Source organism: Amphiprion ocellaris, chromosome 22 (genome assembly GCF_022539595.1).
Source record: "Amphiprion ocellaris isolate individual 3 ecotype Okinawa chromosome 22, ASM2253959v1, whole genome shotgun sequence".
NCBI lineage: Eukaryota > Metazoa > Chordata > Actinopteri > Pomacentridae > Amphiprion > Amphiprion ocellaris.
In genome coordinates this window covers 11332139-11348404 of record NC_072787.1, presented here as the reverse complement: position 1 = coordinate 11348404, position 16266 = coordinate 11332139, and the positions used below count along the sequence as shown (strand labels likewise).

General features: G+C 38.6%; 1 protein-coding gene across 1 annotated transcript; it reads left to right on the top strand.

The window, feature by feature from the left end:
- Positions 1 to 887: 887 nt before the first annotated feature.
- On the top strand, positions 888 to 15627 carry nup58 (nucleoporin 58). The gene is given in 14 exon segments (XM_023272070.3): positions 888 to 1268; positions 2119 to 2282; positions 2410 to 2442; positions 2539 to 2713; positions 2715 to 2812; positions 3137 to 3311; positions 3503 to 3568; positions 3727 to 3901; positions 4475 to 4554; positions 4854 to 4972; positions 5285 to 5367; positions 5668 to 5869; positions 13337 to 13435; positions 13899 to 15627. Coding segments are annotated over 14 exon segments (1719 nt in total). The 5' UTR covers positions 888 to 1188; the 3' UTR covers positions 14069 to 15627.
- Positions 15628 to 16266: the final 639 nt, after the last annotated feature.

Genomic DNA, 16266 nt, shown 5'->3' with positions numbered 1-16266 from the left:
CATGAAATTAAAAATGACAAAAATGTCATCCCACCACTAATTTTCAATTACTCATGGACAGTTTCCATAAAGTTCTGGAATAATAATGTTTAAACTTACCAAGGGCTAAAACTGCATTTTTAAAAGAAAAAAAAAGATTTACAGTTGCCTTGTGTAGATAAACCTACAATTTCAATAAAGAAATTCCCCCAGAATACACAAATTAAACAGATAGCATTAAACATGGAAAAGGGGAAGGGTACATAATAATTAATTTACTCAGGGTCTGCCTAAGACAATATGTCAATACAGTCAGAATCTTAGCCTTTAGAATCCCTGTAGAATTAATGCAAATAGATAAGAGAGCACAACCATCAGGTCACACTGGTAAATGAAGAGGGTCTAGCATTGAAACATTGAGAGTAAATGTATTTTTGCAAGTTGGACAGTGTGTGGGAATGTTTTGGAAATTTTTGGACAGTAATTAAATTATCATAAACTAGTCATGACACAGTTATCCTGTGGACCTTAGGCCTCCTAAGGGTACACGGCCTTGGAGATCTTACTCATGTTGATCATCCGTGTGTTAAAATGAATGCAAGTTTGCAAAAAATGATAAAGAATTTAGAATTGTTTAGACAGTGTTTCGTTTGTGTTTCTTTATGCAAATACAGTAGCATTGCCTGACCTATTCATCAGTAGTGTAACAGTATGGACTGTGTCATTTATTTAGAAATCAAGGCCGGATTCAATTCGTGGTCTTTTGTCGAAATGGCCGATTGTGAAAACGTCCGCCGTCAGCCCCAAAGTGGGTGCCGTGCGCATGCGTGAAGCATCACGCGACCCAAAAACTGCGCAGGACGACGGGAAATTGAGTCGATTAATTAAAGATTACCCGAAATGCACTAGCATCCAGGAAATACCAGGCGGGGAATAAGAAAAGTAACACCATGCGAGATTCCTTCCTGCGATTTTAATAGGTTTAAATGTGTAAAAACAGAAGTTTAATCTGCTAAATCGTTACAGCTTGTAGTTGGGAAGTTTTGGATTTATTTGGAAGAGTTTCCGTGTTTGTCTGAGTATGTTGTGAATAACGACAGAAAAACGGATTTGGCCCTCACGCGGGCGTTCAAGCTAACTGTTGTGTTTGCGGTGATGCTGGGTTGGTTGTTCTCTAGTTGACGGTAAATGTTTGCCTTTTAAGCGAAAATGTCTGGCTTTAACTTTGGATCGGGGACACTTGGGTCCACCAACACGGGTGGAGGATTTGCCTTTGGTGCCGCAAGCAGGTAATGACACATTTCAAATAGCTGACTTAGCTAACGTTAGCATAGCCAGGCGTTAGCAGGCACCAAAACTTAGATGACTTCACAACAGGACCACACTTTCTGTACGTTGTAGTGAACTGTTAAGAAGGTTACTAAGTAGAGATAGTAGAGTGTTCCTTAAAAACGTCTTCAGGCATGTTAAAAGATAAAAAATAAAATGATGTGTCAGGTGTAAAATTGTAATTTAATAATCACCTAATCAGAAACTTGAACTCATATCTACACCCCCTCGATTTAAAAAAAAATCCAGAATTTACGACTGCCAATATATTTGCCTTTCAACCATAGCAAAACTTGAATTACTTCATATAAGATGTCTCCTACATCACTGGAGGTCAAGTCACAATGTATGCACAGTATGGCTTGTCCTGATAACTAGAGTCACATTCGGTGTGCCGTCTTCTTAGCAGAAGGAAGTGCATATTGTTATAATTTTAACTTTGATCCACCAGACTTAAGTCTTGTAAGCTAAATGTTGTCATGGTGATCTGTAGTGCTTGGGGTATTCGTAACAGTTACAATGTGAATGGGAAGGAAAAGTATGCAGATTTGTCATCTGAAAATAAATAATTATGACAAATTTTTAACTTAATTTGAGTTTTCATCTGTTTGTAAATTACTTTGGTCACATTTTATATTCATATTTTAGTTTAAGGAAGCTATTGTAGTTAAAGGAAGCAGACAGAAAACTGTTAGTCTGCATTATTGTGCCAACAACAAATTTTTCCCCCTTCCTTAGTTTGTCACATAACTTGTATCATTGATGGGACTGTGAGTATGTTACTGGAGTTATGGCCTTTTTCTTCCATAGCGCGCCTGCTGCCAGTACCGCTGGCTTCTCTTTCGGGACTGCTCTGGGTACACCAGCAGCAGCCTCTGCTTCCACCACCAGCACCACCCCAGCTCTTGGCCTAGGAGGTAGTCTTTTTGGTCAGAAACCTCCTGGAGGATTCTCTTTCAATACACCTGCCTCAAGTAATAAAGTCACACTCATACAAAACAAAGTCACTGACAAGCAGTTAAATATATTTGTTTGTAATTAACATGTCTGTCAGCTGCAGCCATACACCATGTCTTATGTTGGGATGTGATTCTCTTTCAGGTGCTGCTGCACCCACTACTGGCCTTACGTTAGGTATGCTTCTGTGTCTAGAATGTTTTTTCAGTAAGATTTTGGAAGAATATTGGAAATGGCTAATAACTCTTTGTTTGAACATATACTTTCTCTAAGGTGCCCCAGCTACCACAGCTACTACTGGCTTTAGCTTGGCTTTCAACAAGCCCACCGCCTCAGCAACACCTTTCTCCCTCACCACCACTACCACGTCCTCGACAGTCCCTGCTGGGGCAGGTTTAACATTTGGCTCTGTCCTGACATCTACAGCTCCCCAGCAGCCTGCAGCCGCGGGCTTTCACGCTTGGTCTAGGTGGCACAACCACCACTACAGCAGCTGCAGCAGGCCCATCACTGGGTGGGGGCCTCTTCTCTAACACTGTGTCTACAGGTGAGATGCTGCCAGCCGAAGACTGCTCACACATAAGTGGTTTTCACAGGATGGTACGCAGACACAGTGCTGTGTGCTCAATGGCAAGATGGTGTAATACAATTTATGTATAAGCAAGAATTTATTGAAAAGATAGTCTATGACAAGTCCTCACTAGCATGGAATAAATATTGATGATTAAGGATTTTTAGAAAATGACAAAGCAAAGTTGCTTTGTCCGTTAAATAGCAGACATTATATTTACTGAGGGCTGTTGTAGAATTAGCTGCTAATTTTAGCAGTGGTGTGCAGCATTCTAACCTGTATGCTTGCTTGGTTTTGCAGGTTTGGGTCAAACCACTCTTGGAGGAGGGGGCGGATTAACGTTAGGTTCCCTGTTGGCAACGTCCACAGCAGCAGCAGCAGCAGCAGCCCCTGCCCCAAGTATTGGCTTGGGTGGAGTCGACTTCAGTACATCTTCTGAGAATAAGAGCGACACATCATCTGGAGCCAATGCACAGTATGACCTGCTGACCAATATATGCATGATCCTTTACTAAATGGAAATGGTAGAATAACTGTCAATGCTATAATACAAAAAAGTGTGAAGTCATGTTTACACCCGTTTCCTATCCTGTTGGTGTATACTTGGTCAATCAAGCATTCATTTTGTGGTATTAATCAACGACATCCTCTTTTTTTCTCCTCCAGGGACAGTAAAGCTTTAAAAGATGAGAACCTCCCCCCTGTTATTTGTCAGGATGTTGAGAATTTTCAGTAAGTATTGTTGTACATGTGCACAATATTACTGGATTATTGCATGAAATGTAGCAGTATACTCCAAACAGATTTGATGTGCTCTGAAAAGCACTTACTATATTACCAAACCTTTAAATGATTTCCATCCTTAAACTTATTGCTACCTTCTTTTGCAGAAAATTTGTGAAAGAGCAGAAGCAAGTTCAGGAGGACATAAGCAGGATGTCATCAAAGGCCATTTCTAAAGTCCAAGATGACATCAAGAACCTCAAACAGCTTCTCTCTGTCAGTGCCAGTGGTCTGCAGCGCCAAGCTCTGGCTATTGACAAACTGAAGTTGGAGACGGCACAGGTAAAAGCAGTACACCTGCAATCAAGCCAAAGTGTTAGAAGCTATGTTAGCTCAGGTTCTTCAGTCCTAATTTTTCTTGATGCACACATTTTATATAGCCACAAATCTATTATCCATATTGTGATCAGCAAGTTATGACTGCACATCGCAGGGCACTTTTGGCCTCGTCATTTTTCACCAAAACAAACGGACCACATTTGACAAGATGTACATACATTGCATGTATATAGAATTCCTCTGCAATCAGCACTGTAATGCTACTAGTTGCAGTAGCGAGTGGTAGCTATGGAAATGTAACCATGGAAACCAGATTTAAACTTCGATATACTGTGAAGTACACAGACAGGCTCATGTGGTGCTCAGAGGTTTAATCAGCGTTGTGTGACTTTGGCAGAGGCTTGAATGTAACTGACAGTCATTTGCTTATGAACGCCCAATACTCCAAGTTTAATTATGAAGTGTGTAGCTGTTTTTGTGACGCAGATCTCATGAACTGAAAATGTGAAAAATAATCCTTTAGATATAAAATAAAGTCTGTCAATATTTGACTTTTCTCTTTCCCTTCTGCTTAAGGAGCTGAAAAATGCTGACATTGCACTGCGTACACAGAAGACACCTCCTGGACTTCAGCATGAGAACACAGCTCCATCAGAGTAAGTAAAGTGTTGCTTGGTCAACCTTAAGTAAATCAAAGGCAGATGTGCACTAATGCAACAAGATTGCTCAACTTATCTTAGCCTCTGTTTAATACTACAAGATTTCTGAATCTGTTTGTTTGAAAGTTGCTTTATTTGTTGAGTTTGTTCATTCTGAGACAACAATAAATACCAGCCTTCTTGGCCTGTTAACTGCCTGCGACCTCACCCATCCCGTAGTTATTTTTCATGTATCTGCTTTGAGGGCTTCATGGATTGAACAAATATTAAAATATATGTACTTTTTCTGTGTTTAGTTATTTCCGTAGCCTGGTAGAGCAGTTTGAGGTGCAATTGCAGCAATATCGGCAGCAGATAGAAGAACTTGAAAATCATCTGACAACGCAGAGCAGTGGCTCCCACATCACTCCTCAGGGTAAGAAGACATTTGTCTGACTTTAAACACAGCTCTGGTCATGTTCAGGTTTTAATCGGCATTAATCACTATATCTTACATTAACATAAAAGCTGATAACTGCAATGTGAAGCCTCACAGTTAGAAACATGCTACATATCTGTTTAAGAGCCAAGACAAGCACTAATTAAATACTGAAAACATGCATCAGGTTATGTGCCGGTTTTGTCATTTGTCAGTCTTACACTTTTTTCTTTCTTTTTGTTTTTTTTTTTTAAATCAACATATGCCAGATATACATACTGACTGCAATATTGCTGCTTTTGTTTTCAGATTTGACATTGGCCATGCAGAAGTTGTACCAAACATTTGTTGCACAGGCTGCCCAGCTCCAGTCTGTCCATGAAAATGTAAAGGTCAGTGGGTTTTTTTGTTTGTTTTCTTCAGCTTTGTCTGAAAATGGTAACGTATTCTCATTAACATTGCATTGTTTGAAATATTGAAAAAAAGAACTCCAGGGCTGGGCGATAAGACACTTATCAAATTAATGTAGAGTTTTGTGATGGCATAAGTTTTTATTGTTTTTCAAAAATTTTTTGTGTAAATTGTGCCCATATTTTGGAAATGACACTAATGATATTGGACTGTTGTTTTATGTGTCAACGGCATGTTAATTAAATTTGTTTGTTTTTTTGTGTTAATATCTTGTGTAATAGATTTTGAAGCACCAGTACCTTTCCTACCGCAGAGCCTTCCTGGAAGACTCCACTGATGTCTTTGAGTCCAAACGGGCATCTAACAGGAAATGGCAGAGTGCGTCGCGAGTCACAACGGGGCCCGCCCCATTCTCCAGTGTGCCCAATGCTGCAGCTGTTGCCATGGCAGCCACGTTGACCCAGCAACAGCAGCCAACTCCAGGTCTGACTGCCTACAAGTTTTAGAAAGTTCTCCTCCTTCTCCTCACCTTGTTTAAGAGAATAAAGGAGGGAGAGAAGAAATTAAAAAAAGGAAGTTGTGGAAATGACAGGGACTAGCTTGCTTTAAAAATGAAGGGTCGGAAAAAGTTCAAGAGGTGACAGGGAGGATGATTATAAATAATCAACAGCTAACAGCCTTAGCTGGTGGTAGGCCAGGAGGGAGAAAGGGAGAGATAAGAGAAATATGTTGCTTAACTCTGATGGGAAACCTTTGTGTTGCCTTACCATCTTGTCTGTGACTCTCAGTCCAGGGATTAGAGACATTTATGCGCCTTACAGTACTAGAGTGAGGACATTTTTAAGATGGCTCCAGTGCAAATTGGAACCAAAACTATGGCAGTGTTGATGCCAAGCCTGAACCTAAGACAAATCCTTTCACCAATTTCTCTCTTTCTCTCTGTGCTCTCTCCAGTGGGGTATGAGAGCAGCTATACGGTTGACATCATAGGAGAAATTAAATAGTGTTAGAGAAAGTTGAGCTGTTGCATTTTGAGTCTTGAGGTTATGATTAAAGCCTGTACATTTCATTTGAGTTAGGACTCTGTTTTATTCCAATGATGCATAAAATGAGCCTAATGAAGGATGTTACTAATGGAATTAGGATCATTAGACATTTGCTGTGTAACTTAGACATAGTTTGCAAGCTTATTCTCTGAATGATTAGTCCAGATATGGTGCATCTGTAGTTTTTTGTAAGATTAGGTCTAAGTGATCAGTTAGCGTGTAAAGAATAGATTAATTTTAACAAACCTAATACTTTCTTCGGTCCAACTGTCAAGAGGTCTCCTCCATGTAGGGACGCTCCAGTTAATCAGACACCAAATAGTGTCAGCTTATTCACTAAAAAGAGAGAAGTGTGAAACATGTTCTCATAACTGAATTTAGATGAAGATAGCATCTCCATTGTCCTTTGAAGCACGTAGCTTCTCTTGGTCAAGGTTTTAACAATTGGAAGCCTAATTTAGGCAAAGACCCACATTTTAGTGAAAGTGTGTGTTCTAAATACTGAAAGGCTTGCATCAAAAAAGCCAGTCCTGTTCAGTTAGTACAGAATGTAAGTTATAGTCATGAAACTCTTTCTCTTTTCTTGTAGTAAAAATTAAATTATTAATAAACATTATTCCTCACAGTAGTATTGTCCACCATGAGGAGATAGATGAAGACTAATGTTTTTATTATCCACTCAGAGATTGGTGTCAGTGGTATTTTGACAAATTCTGTAGGACTTGATGATAGCCCAAAACATTTCAGTTAGCCTGACACACTAATGTTTGAGCTCTAAAGGGCGCATTAATTCAGTTATATTAAACATTTTACAACTAAAGCAACTTTAAGAATAGTGTCTACTATGGTTGTTGCCACATCTCGGAGGTGTTAAAGTTTCAGCCATTTTTGTAGGCTTTGGTTTGTAGGCCATTTTACTGGTACATCAGGGCACCTACATACAATGAACAAACTAAGCTACTATATATATGAGCATGTTTCTGCTGTGTGTGTGTAGGTTTTTGTTTTTTTGTAAAGTTATATAAGGTGTAGTAAAGACTTAATTCAGAAGTTTGAAAGCAATATTTTCATTGAACTTGGCTGTAAAGGCAGCAAGGTTGAAAAACTCCTACTTGGCAAGTTAAAGAAACATGAGCTTAAGTCTGCTTTCATTTGCAAATTTTTGCTGCTTCCCTTTCACATAGATCATCAGATGTGCTTAGACTGTTATCGGATCTGCCCACCAAATGTTACAGAGTGTGGCTTATTCTTCAGTGTAATTATATTTAAAGGTTCACATACCTTTGATCACTTAGCAGGGTGAACTGAAGCTATTGAGTAATCACTAACCTGTTTGAACATGTGCCAAATGGGCCTATTGGGTCAATTTTACTAATCCATTGCTTAGCCACAATTTACAGAAAGAAGTAGTTCACAAATAACCCCTGTTGCCACAATAGGTACGATGCGCTTGTGTGTTTAAAAGTGCACACCACCTTGGTGCCTGCTTAAAAAAATGTTTGTGTTGCTTTCCTTTTTTTTTGTTTCATATGAAGCCAAATCAATTTCTGATTGTTTATAACAATCTGTGCTATGGGCGCACAACTGTTTTATCAAGGCTGCATTATGCCGTTTTTACACACAAATCATTTGACTCTTAACTTTGCACATCTGTTAACCCACAATTGGGTACTAGGTTACATAATTACTTTTTTAATGTCAGTAATTGTGTTATCAAAATTCCCATCTCTATTGCCAAATAGTGGCTTTTCTCTATTTAGTGACTCAGTTCTTTGACAGACTAAGCATAATCAAATGTCGTATTTATTTACCTATTTATTTCTATTTTATTTTTTTTAAGTGCTTAACTTAGTCCATACTGGGAATGGCATATTAGTGGGTGGCCGGTATCACAACATATTCAGTATGCAACAGAAGTGAGTGCATTTCTGAGCAACATCAGTTAAATGTCAAATGATTCAATACCACATAACCTCTCAATAATTGCATTATTTCTAAGCTGACAAGTAGAGCATTTCCTCTTATGAACAATCCAAAATATTTTCTTAGATAAACTGAAAAATACAAGCCTCAGAGTAGAAATTCAACACAAAAAACTGTATACTTGTGAGTACTCTGCAAAACCTGTCATCACTGAAACAGAATTGAGTGAACCTGTGATTTCCAAAAAGCACTACAAGATGAAACTGCTACAGAACACGAAAAGAAGCCTGATAAATATTTGACAGCACATTTTTTGATTGGTTGAGATGAAGGTGAGTTTGTTTGACACAAATGAGGTCCACTATATTTGGTGTATACCTAGCCGGTTCTGCTACAGTGAATGCATAGTCCTGACAGTGAGACACAACACAACCCCTCCGGCAAAGAGCAAACGTTTAAAAAAAAAAAAAGTTTTCTGAAGAATGATGGAACATCTCTCCAGAAATGTGATATTCTCCATACCGAGGAGGAGTGATTGTGTTATCAAAAATAAAGATGGACTCGTAAAGTATTGCAAAAACAAAAACATTTGCATCTTTACAATGAAAAGTCTACATGACTTTTTCTGCACTGAATTGCTAAGGAAGGGCCTCCATTTTTAATATTGAAAATCAAAACTGATTGTTTTTTTTTATTAAACTTGTATGCAAATACCTGACTGTTCCAACGTAGAAGTGATGCAATTATTGTCAGCTGATACAATGTTGAATCATTTGATATTTAGGTCATTTTGCACAGAGGTGTTCTCATGTCTTTTGTACACTGTACAATACTGACCATGCAGCTGGCCGGCCCTTACTTCTGCTAGATTCTTGTTTAACCCATGTAATCTTTACCATTACAATGTGGTGGTTGATTGTGTAGGCTCTGCAAGATTCAGATCTGTGCCTCTTAGGACATTACGTGAACAGTGCCAAAAAACTCAGGACTAAAAAATAAAGTATTTAAATACCTGAACTGTAAATTTAAACTGAGAATTTGTCTTTTAATTGCTGTACTTGCTTGGCTTTGAAGTGGAAGAGATGACCTTGTAAAATAGCCCTGTTCACTTATTACTAGCCCAAATAAAGCAGTGTTTATTTAGGTGATGTGTTTCTACACAATATACAAGTGTTGTTGATCAAAGAAGGTAACCATTTATGTAGAAAGTTCATTTACACAATGGGCTGTCAACCATGACAAAAATGGAGTACATTATCTCACTGTTCAATACTTAAATGCATTTGGTTGGTTTGGTTGTAATGAGGCCATACCACTGTTGCTTGATGAAAGCTATTTCACCTAAGGGCTACTGTCAGCGTAACAGGGCTGGATCACTTCACATTCAGTTCAGTTAAATGAAAATGTAGAGTAAAAGTGCTGTACAAAAGTTGTAATTTCAGGTATTTTTCCAAGGTGATGGTACTTTGTATGGACTTTGGCCAAGAAACACTTGTGTAGAAAGTCTACTTTCTTGTTGGTTTGACATGTTAGATCGTTGAGGTCAATTTGTTTGGTAGTTCAGAATAGGAGAATGTTTTTTGCTGCTCACACTGGTGTGTAAGTACCAGTAAGATACATTGGTGCCAAATGAAATAGACATGTCAGTTTGGTCACAATGTGTGTCCACATCTCTTGATTGTGTGGGTTTTTTTCCCCACCATTTTATGATCTAAGGCTACACTGTTGCTTGATGTATTTATGAGAGCTGAGCCATATTGGCACTCAGAATAAGGTTTAAAGTGTTGCGATACAAAAATTGGTAATTATCCAAGTCAACTGGCAACACTTGTTTGTAAATAGCTGCTGGTTACAGTGGTGCTTGGTGAACCCAACCTAATTGATTCTTTCTTGGTGAAACCGCTGTGTGTTAAGAGAAACTGCTGCTTTGGACATTCCAGTCCTGTGATAGACAACACTAAACTTTTGTAGTATTTACACACAGTTTTGGATTGAGCCAGATGTTTGTTTGAAGGATTCCCAAGTTGTCCAGATTTTGACTTTTGTGTAGCTTTGATTACACTTTACCATATTGTCTTCCACATAGCTGAAGGCATACATGACACAATAATGACCATTAAATGATGTGGTAGTTGTTGGTCCATCAAAGCTGTTAGGACTTTGAAAGTGACACTGGATATTATGCCACCATATTACTCTATAGCCCTTTTCAGACATGCCCTCCTTTCCATTAATCTGATGGCATCTGAACATCTCGGCTTCCTGTCTAAATGAGCACTCTGGTCACTTCTGAGTAAAAGTCGTGACACAAACCCCATTCAACATGGTACAAGTCTCAACTGCATGCAGTCGCATTCGTGGATAGGCACATGCAGATCAGGATGTACCGACATAGGATGCTGTTACGTGTAGTCGTAAATATAACCTCATGCATTATACATTCGTTAGTGTAAATATCAGTTGTGGCTAGCTTCGTAACTGTCTTGGGTACGTTTGAATACGAGGAACATTAACAAGACAGAACCCTTGTACTTTAACAGATCGACAGCAGGATTGTTAGATATCCCATGTCTGAAAAGGGCTCATGTTAGGTATTTTCTCACTATTTATCAGTAATATGTATGCAGATGTTGTATTTCCTTTAATGCTATTAGAACAGCAAAAGTGATCCCAATTACCTCTTCTTTTTGTGAACAAGTGAAGGAATTAAAATGTGATTTTTTTTTTATTATTATTATTTTTAATGGTAGGCACACTACCAGCTCCAAAGTTTGCCTACAAGGCTCAGCTCGACTGGATCCATTCAGAAACTCAATAATGATTCTGAATTGTACATTTAGAATTTCAGATGTTCTTTGTGTTGAACTTTTGCACAAAACTACACAAAAATTGGCCTCGTAGTTGAAAATCTGAGTCTGGTATTTTGAGCGATTGGCTGTTACAGACTGTTTTGAATGTTCCTATTCTCTCTGAAACATTTCCTTTTAATCCTTTATCATATACTTTAGTTACACCCTTTTTGTAATTGGTTTTCTGTTTGGCTTTCATGAGATAGTGCTATTGCAAGTTGTGTTTTGGAACAAGCATAATTTGCTTTCTTAAACCTAAAGGATCTCTTAGAAGTCAGACTTGATCCAATAAAGAGTTTGTAGCCCATAATTATGTGTAGATTTAACCACCAAGAGAATAGCTGTTTTTATGTCGACGAATACACTGGTGTTAAAACAAACATGAACCACAAAGGTCATTCATTTCCTCTTGGAAAGATGCACCAAACTTGACCACAATGACTTCCACAGGCAAACTGTACCATATCACTTGATTTTCCTTTATTTTCATCAGTTTACACTGAAAGGCAGCCATTAATGCCAATTTCACATTTCTTATCTAAATCTCGAGTGCTTTTACTTGTAACAGAGTGTGTTTAAACTTATATATCCAATGCCTGTTGATACAGTATATTTAATATATAATATGGTGTGCCTTTTAAGCTATATTCAATAATTGTGTGATGCATTTTTTTAGCGTGTGCTAGTTCATTCACTCTCAGAAATCTTGAAAATTTGGAAACTTGTCAAATGCAGTAGCAGTTAGTAATTAACAGCCAATTCTGTTCTAAACTGTTTGTTTGTGTTTTATGTAAGTGGAATTGCATATTAAATTGACAATAAATCAGTTTTTAAACAAAGAAACGTTTGTCCTTGTTTCTTTTTGACTGACGTTTTAGCAATACAGACTAATTGGACGCAAAATTTTATTTCGTAGAAGAAAACAATACATAGAGGAAAAAAAGACAAGTTTCTGAGTGAAAGAACTAGCAGTATTTTTTTTTTATTTCCAGTTCGTGGATAACGGTAACTGCTAATGATTTGCTAGAATATTATTGTTGACAACTTTTCTGACATTTCAAAAGTACATATATTTCCATTCTGCAGTTATAAAAGCATAGTACATTGCTTACATGCAGTTCTATTTATATTTCCAAAGCATTATGTGAGACTGTATAGAATAATTACTTAGCCACTCTAATCATTTAATGTTTCTCCAAAGCACTATTAAGATATTTTTAACCATTTGCATACATTTTGTAAAACTACAGTGGAAAAAAAAAATTATTTGCATTTTCTCATTTAGATTCGGTTTCCATCAATATTACAGTAGTGCAAATGGCATGTAGTGTCCTTTTTACCTATAAAACACCACATTCAGAAGAGTAAGGCATATGCTCTCTCTCTCTGTGCCTTAGGGACCCAGGCACCCTTGGGGGCAGGGTTTGGAAACCCCTTTGCCTCGGCAGTGGGCACTAGCTTGGGCTCTTCTACCCTTGGAGGTATTACCCTCTGCCTGTTTAAGATAAATATTCCCTGTTATTTTCCCTTCCCCTGCATAGTTTACCATTTCCCTAATGCCATCTAGTCTTTCATGCCAAGCAGCCTTTTTTAGGTAGTTCAGTTCTCTTGTATGAGAAGTAACTGGTGTGTATGTGCTGAGAGTGGTGCTGTCAGAGCTTTGAAGTTTATTTTTTCCCCTCTTCTTCCTTGTGCAAGAGGTCATGTGCGTTCATACCACACCAAAACTTAGCAATCCCTTGCTACAGGTCACTGTATTTACCTTGACATGTGGCAAGTTTGATGACTGTACATCAGTTTGTCATCCTCGAACGTTACCAGCAGTGTGGGAACAAGTGGTCTGAACGCACACAAATTTGCTGTGTTCTGTCGTAGCTGGTGTGTTTGGTAAAACCTTTGTCATTTTTCTCCCTTCGGCTTTTGCATTGCTATGCAGTGTACTGTGAGTCCTGTTTTGTTCTGCAGTGTTCAGTCAGAAGTTAAGCTGTGCATTGTGCTCTGTGGATTAGGTTGTGGCATATGTTTGCTAATGCTTGCCTGTGCGTACTCCTGAGGCACTGCTCCTTGTGTTCCTTCCTAGTGTAGGCTCTGTGCTTAGCCCAGTCTGACTTCTATGTCACTTTCTCCCACAGGTTTTGGTGGTGGGCCAGGATTTGGTGGGGTGGGGACTGGGGGGTCTTCTTTTGCCTTCTCCTCCACCAGTAAGCCCACAGGAGGCAGTCTGAGTGCAGGTACATACATGCTGTATATAACACAATCACACCTGGCCCCTGAAAATTACAGCAACCAAATAAACAACAGTACGGCAACCTGTATTGTGATGATCCTCTGAGCTGTTAATATTTGTCTGCAGAAGAATGAATGTGCACTGAAAGCAGCATTATATGCATGCAGTAGGACAAACCTCCTATATCCGTGTTGTTAAGTTACTGTGAACTTAATAGGAATGTGTAGTTGCTCTGATTGATGAATAGGCCTCAACACCATCCAGTACATAGCCTTTATATGTACAGTAAGTGTGCTGGCACTCTGACATTTTAGGCTGTGGGGTGTTCTACCTGAACACTAACATCTGTATTTCAAATCAACATCCTTTATTTTGATCCCTTATTTCTTCCACTGCTTCTGTTTTCTCAACCATGCCATGTTCTTTCTCTGGTCTGACCGTCTGTGTGCTTTGTCTCGCTTTTCTAGGTTTTGGTAGCAGCAGCAGCTCAGGCTTTAACTTCAGTAACCCTGGCATCAACCCCTCAGCCGGCCTGACCTTTGGCGTGTCCAACCAACCTGCTGTAGGCTTTGGCACTGGAACGCCCCTACTCCAGCTGAAGAAGCCCCCTGCTGGTAACAAAAGGGGCAAGAGATAGAAATGAGAGAAGACAGAACCCTGTGACTGAGCAGCTGACCAGCTTAGGGGCTTGTAGCAAGTAAGGTCTGGTCTCTCAAAAGCATATAAGCAGCGCTCAAATGATCATTAGATTATAGAACAGAGGAAATGCAAATTTGAGGAAAACATCAGGGAAGTGCTTGGACTTATGTCACAGAAACAGAGGACTACTGTTTTCAAATCATTAGGAGGTATATGCTCAGTAATCATGAAGAAAAAAAATCCTATTGACCAACCAGCATTCTTTCATTCACTAGTCTGTGATGTCCACTGTTCTACATTGATTTGATTCCATTGCGGTCACCCACATGCACAGTTTCCTCTTTCATTCATTACAACAATGAAGTTAGATTTATACTAGTACTTTATACTCAGTCACTTTGACCACCAAATGTCAGAAACTGGAATTATCCATTGAGTACATGACAAGCTTATTTTTTTAGCAGGGTCATTGTTACTTCTGGTAAGAAAAGTGGGACCAAATCAATCAATACAGTCAACAGTGGCATGTAAACAAAGGATACAATAGTATTTGTTCATTTAATCTTAAGGCCATTTGCATTGCCTCAAAAAGTTCTCTGTACTCTCTGGTCTGTGGTGCCACAGTGCTTTTGGGAATGCCAGATAAGGACAGAGCCGGCTCAGTTTCAAATCATTCACTTATCTGTGAGGAGTTGCTTTCATCTGAATATTGTAAAAGATAAACATGTTTTTTGCGCTTTGAGGTGGACAGTCTAGTCGGTTCCATTGTCTGTCAATCACAGAGCTGCACTTGAATGCTTCTCAAATGATGACTTGGCTCAAGTCTTGTCCAGAGAAGGGGGAGATAAGGTAAAGGGAAAGGAGCTTATGGAGTGATAGTTGGCTGGGAACAGCATAGTCCCTGTCTGAAAGTGTCAATAGGGAGTATTATCTGATTCTAGATAGTTTTATACACAGGAGTGTCGAGGGTGGGTTTTTGGGGAAGCACAGTTTTATTTTTGTATCAAGTAAAGAAAAAGCTGCCATTCGCGATGGGGTAGAGGGGGACTAGCGCCTTGTGACAGTCCATTATCTAGTCCACACAGCCTGTGTTGTTTTGCTACAATCCATCCTTATCATTGTTTAATATTTACTTTTAGACAGACTTTGTTTGCCCCTGTGTACTATTGTAAGAACTTGGGATAGGAATCGCTGTACTCTTTGTATTACTTGGCCCCCATTCGATGTTAAGTTAAATCTGAAAGGGATTTCACAGTGCATATTCTACCTACTCAATTTATACATGTGCTAGAACAAATTTGCACTCGCCAGTGTATGTGACCTGACAGTGATTGCGTGAATGTGCATGTGTGCCTATCGCACAAGTTTGAATTTGTCTCTGTTGTCTGTCATGATACTTTTGAGTGTTGGGGTTGGTCCAGGGGATATTCTGCTTTTTTAAAGTGTCCATGTCACTTCAGTTACCAAATACTGGTAATTGTACTATTATTTTCTAATCACAGTCTGTGGAATCCTGTATTTTCAAGAAGCTGTTTATTAATAAAATCTTCAATATGATGTTTTGCCTGTTTGTGGCATCACTTCAATAAATGTGTTGACACAGAAAGGCTTCTGTTTTACTGCATTTCTCCAAAAGTGTAACATATGCAAACCAGTTTATAGCGACGATCGCTTTGCTTATTTTTCTTTCCCTGCTGATTCCTGTGGGACCACTAGAACAGTAGGTGCACTCCCACCTTAATGACAGAAACTTTACAGTGCCTTTTTGTTAATTTATTTTATTTGACAATTAAGGCATGTATATGGTTGCACTCACTTTCACTGTTTATATGGCAGGCAAACAGACCAGGTTAACATTGTTATGTTCTCTATCAGATACATTTCCCTAAGTATTGTACAACTAAGTAACTTTATGGAACAGGTTTGTAGACTATCAATTGTAGATTCTCGCTGAAGGCATCAAAACTATGAATGAACACATATGGAATTATGAAGTAAACGAAAAAGTGTGAAATTAGTCAAAACATGTTTTGTATTTGAGATTCTTCAAAATAGCCACCTTTAGCTTTGATTACTGCTTTGTACACTTAGCATTCTCTTGATAAGCCTTATGAGCAAGTTAATCACTGTGTTTTGTTGTTTTATGTTGAAATGTGCAAAATAAACTTTCAAAAATCAAAGTAGATATGTATGTTT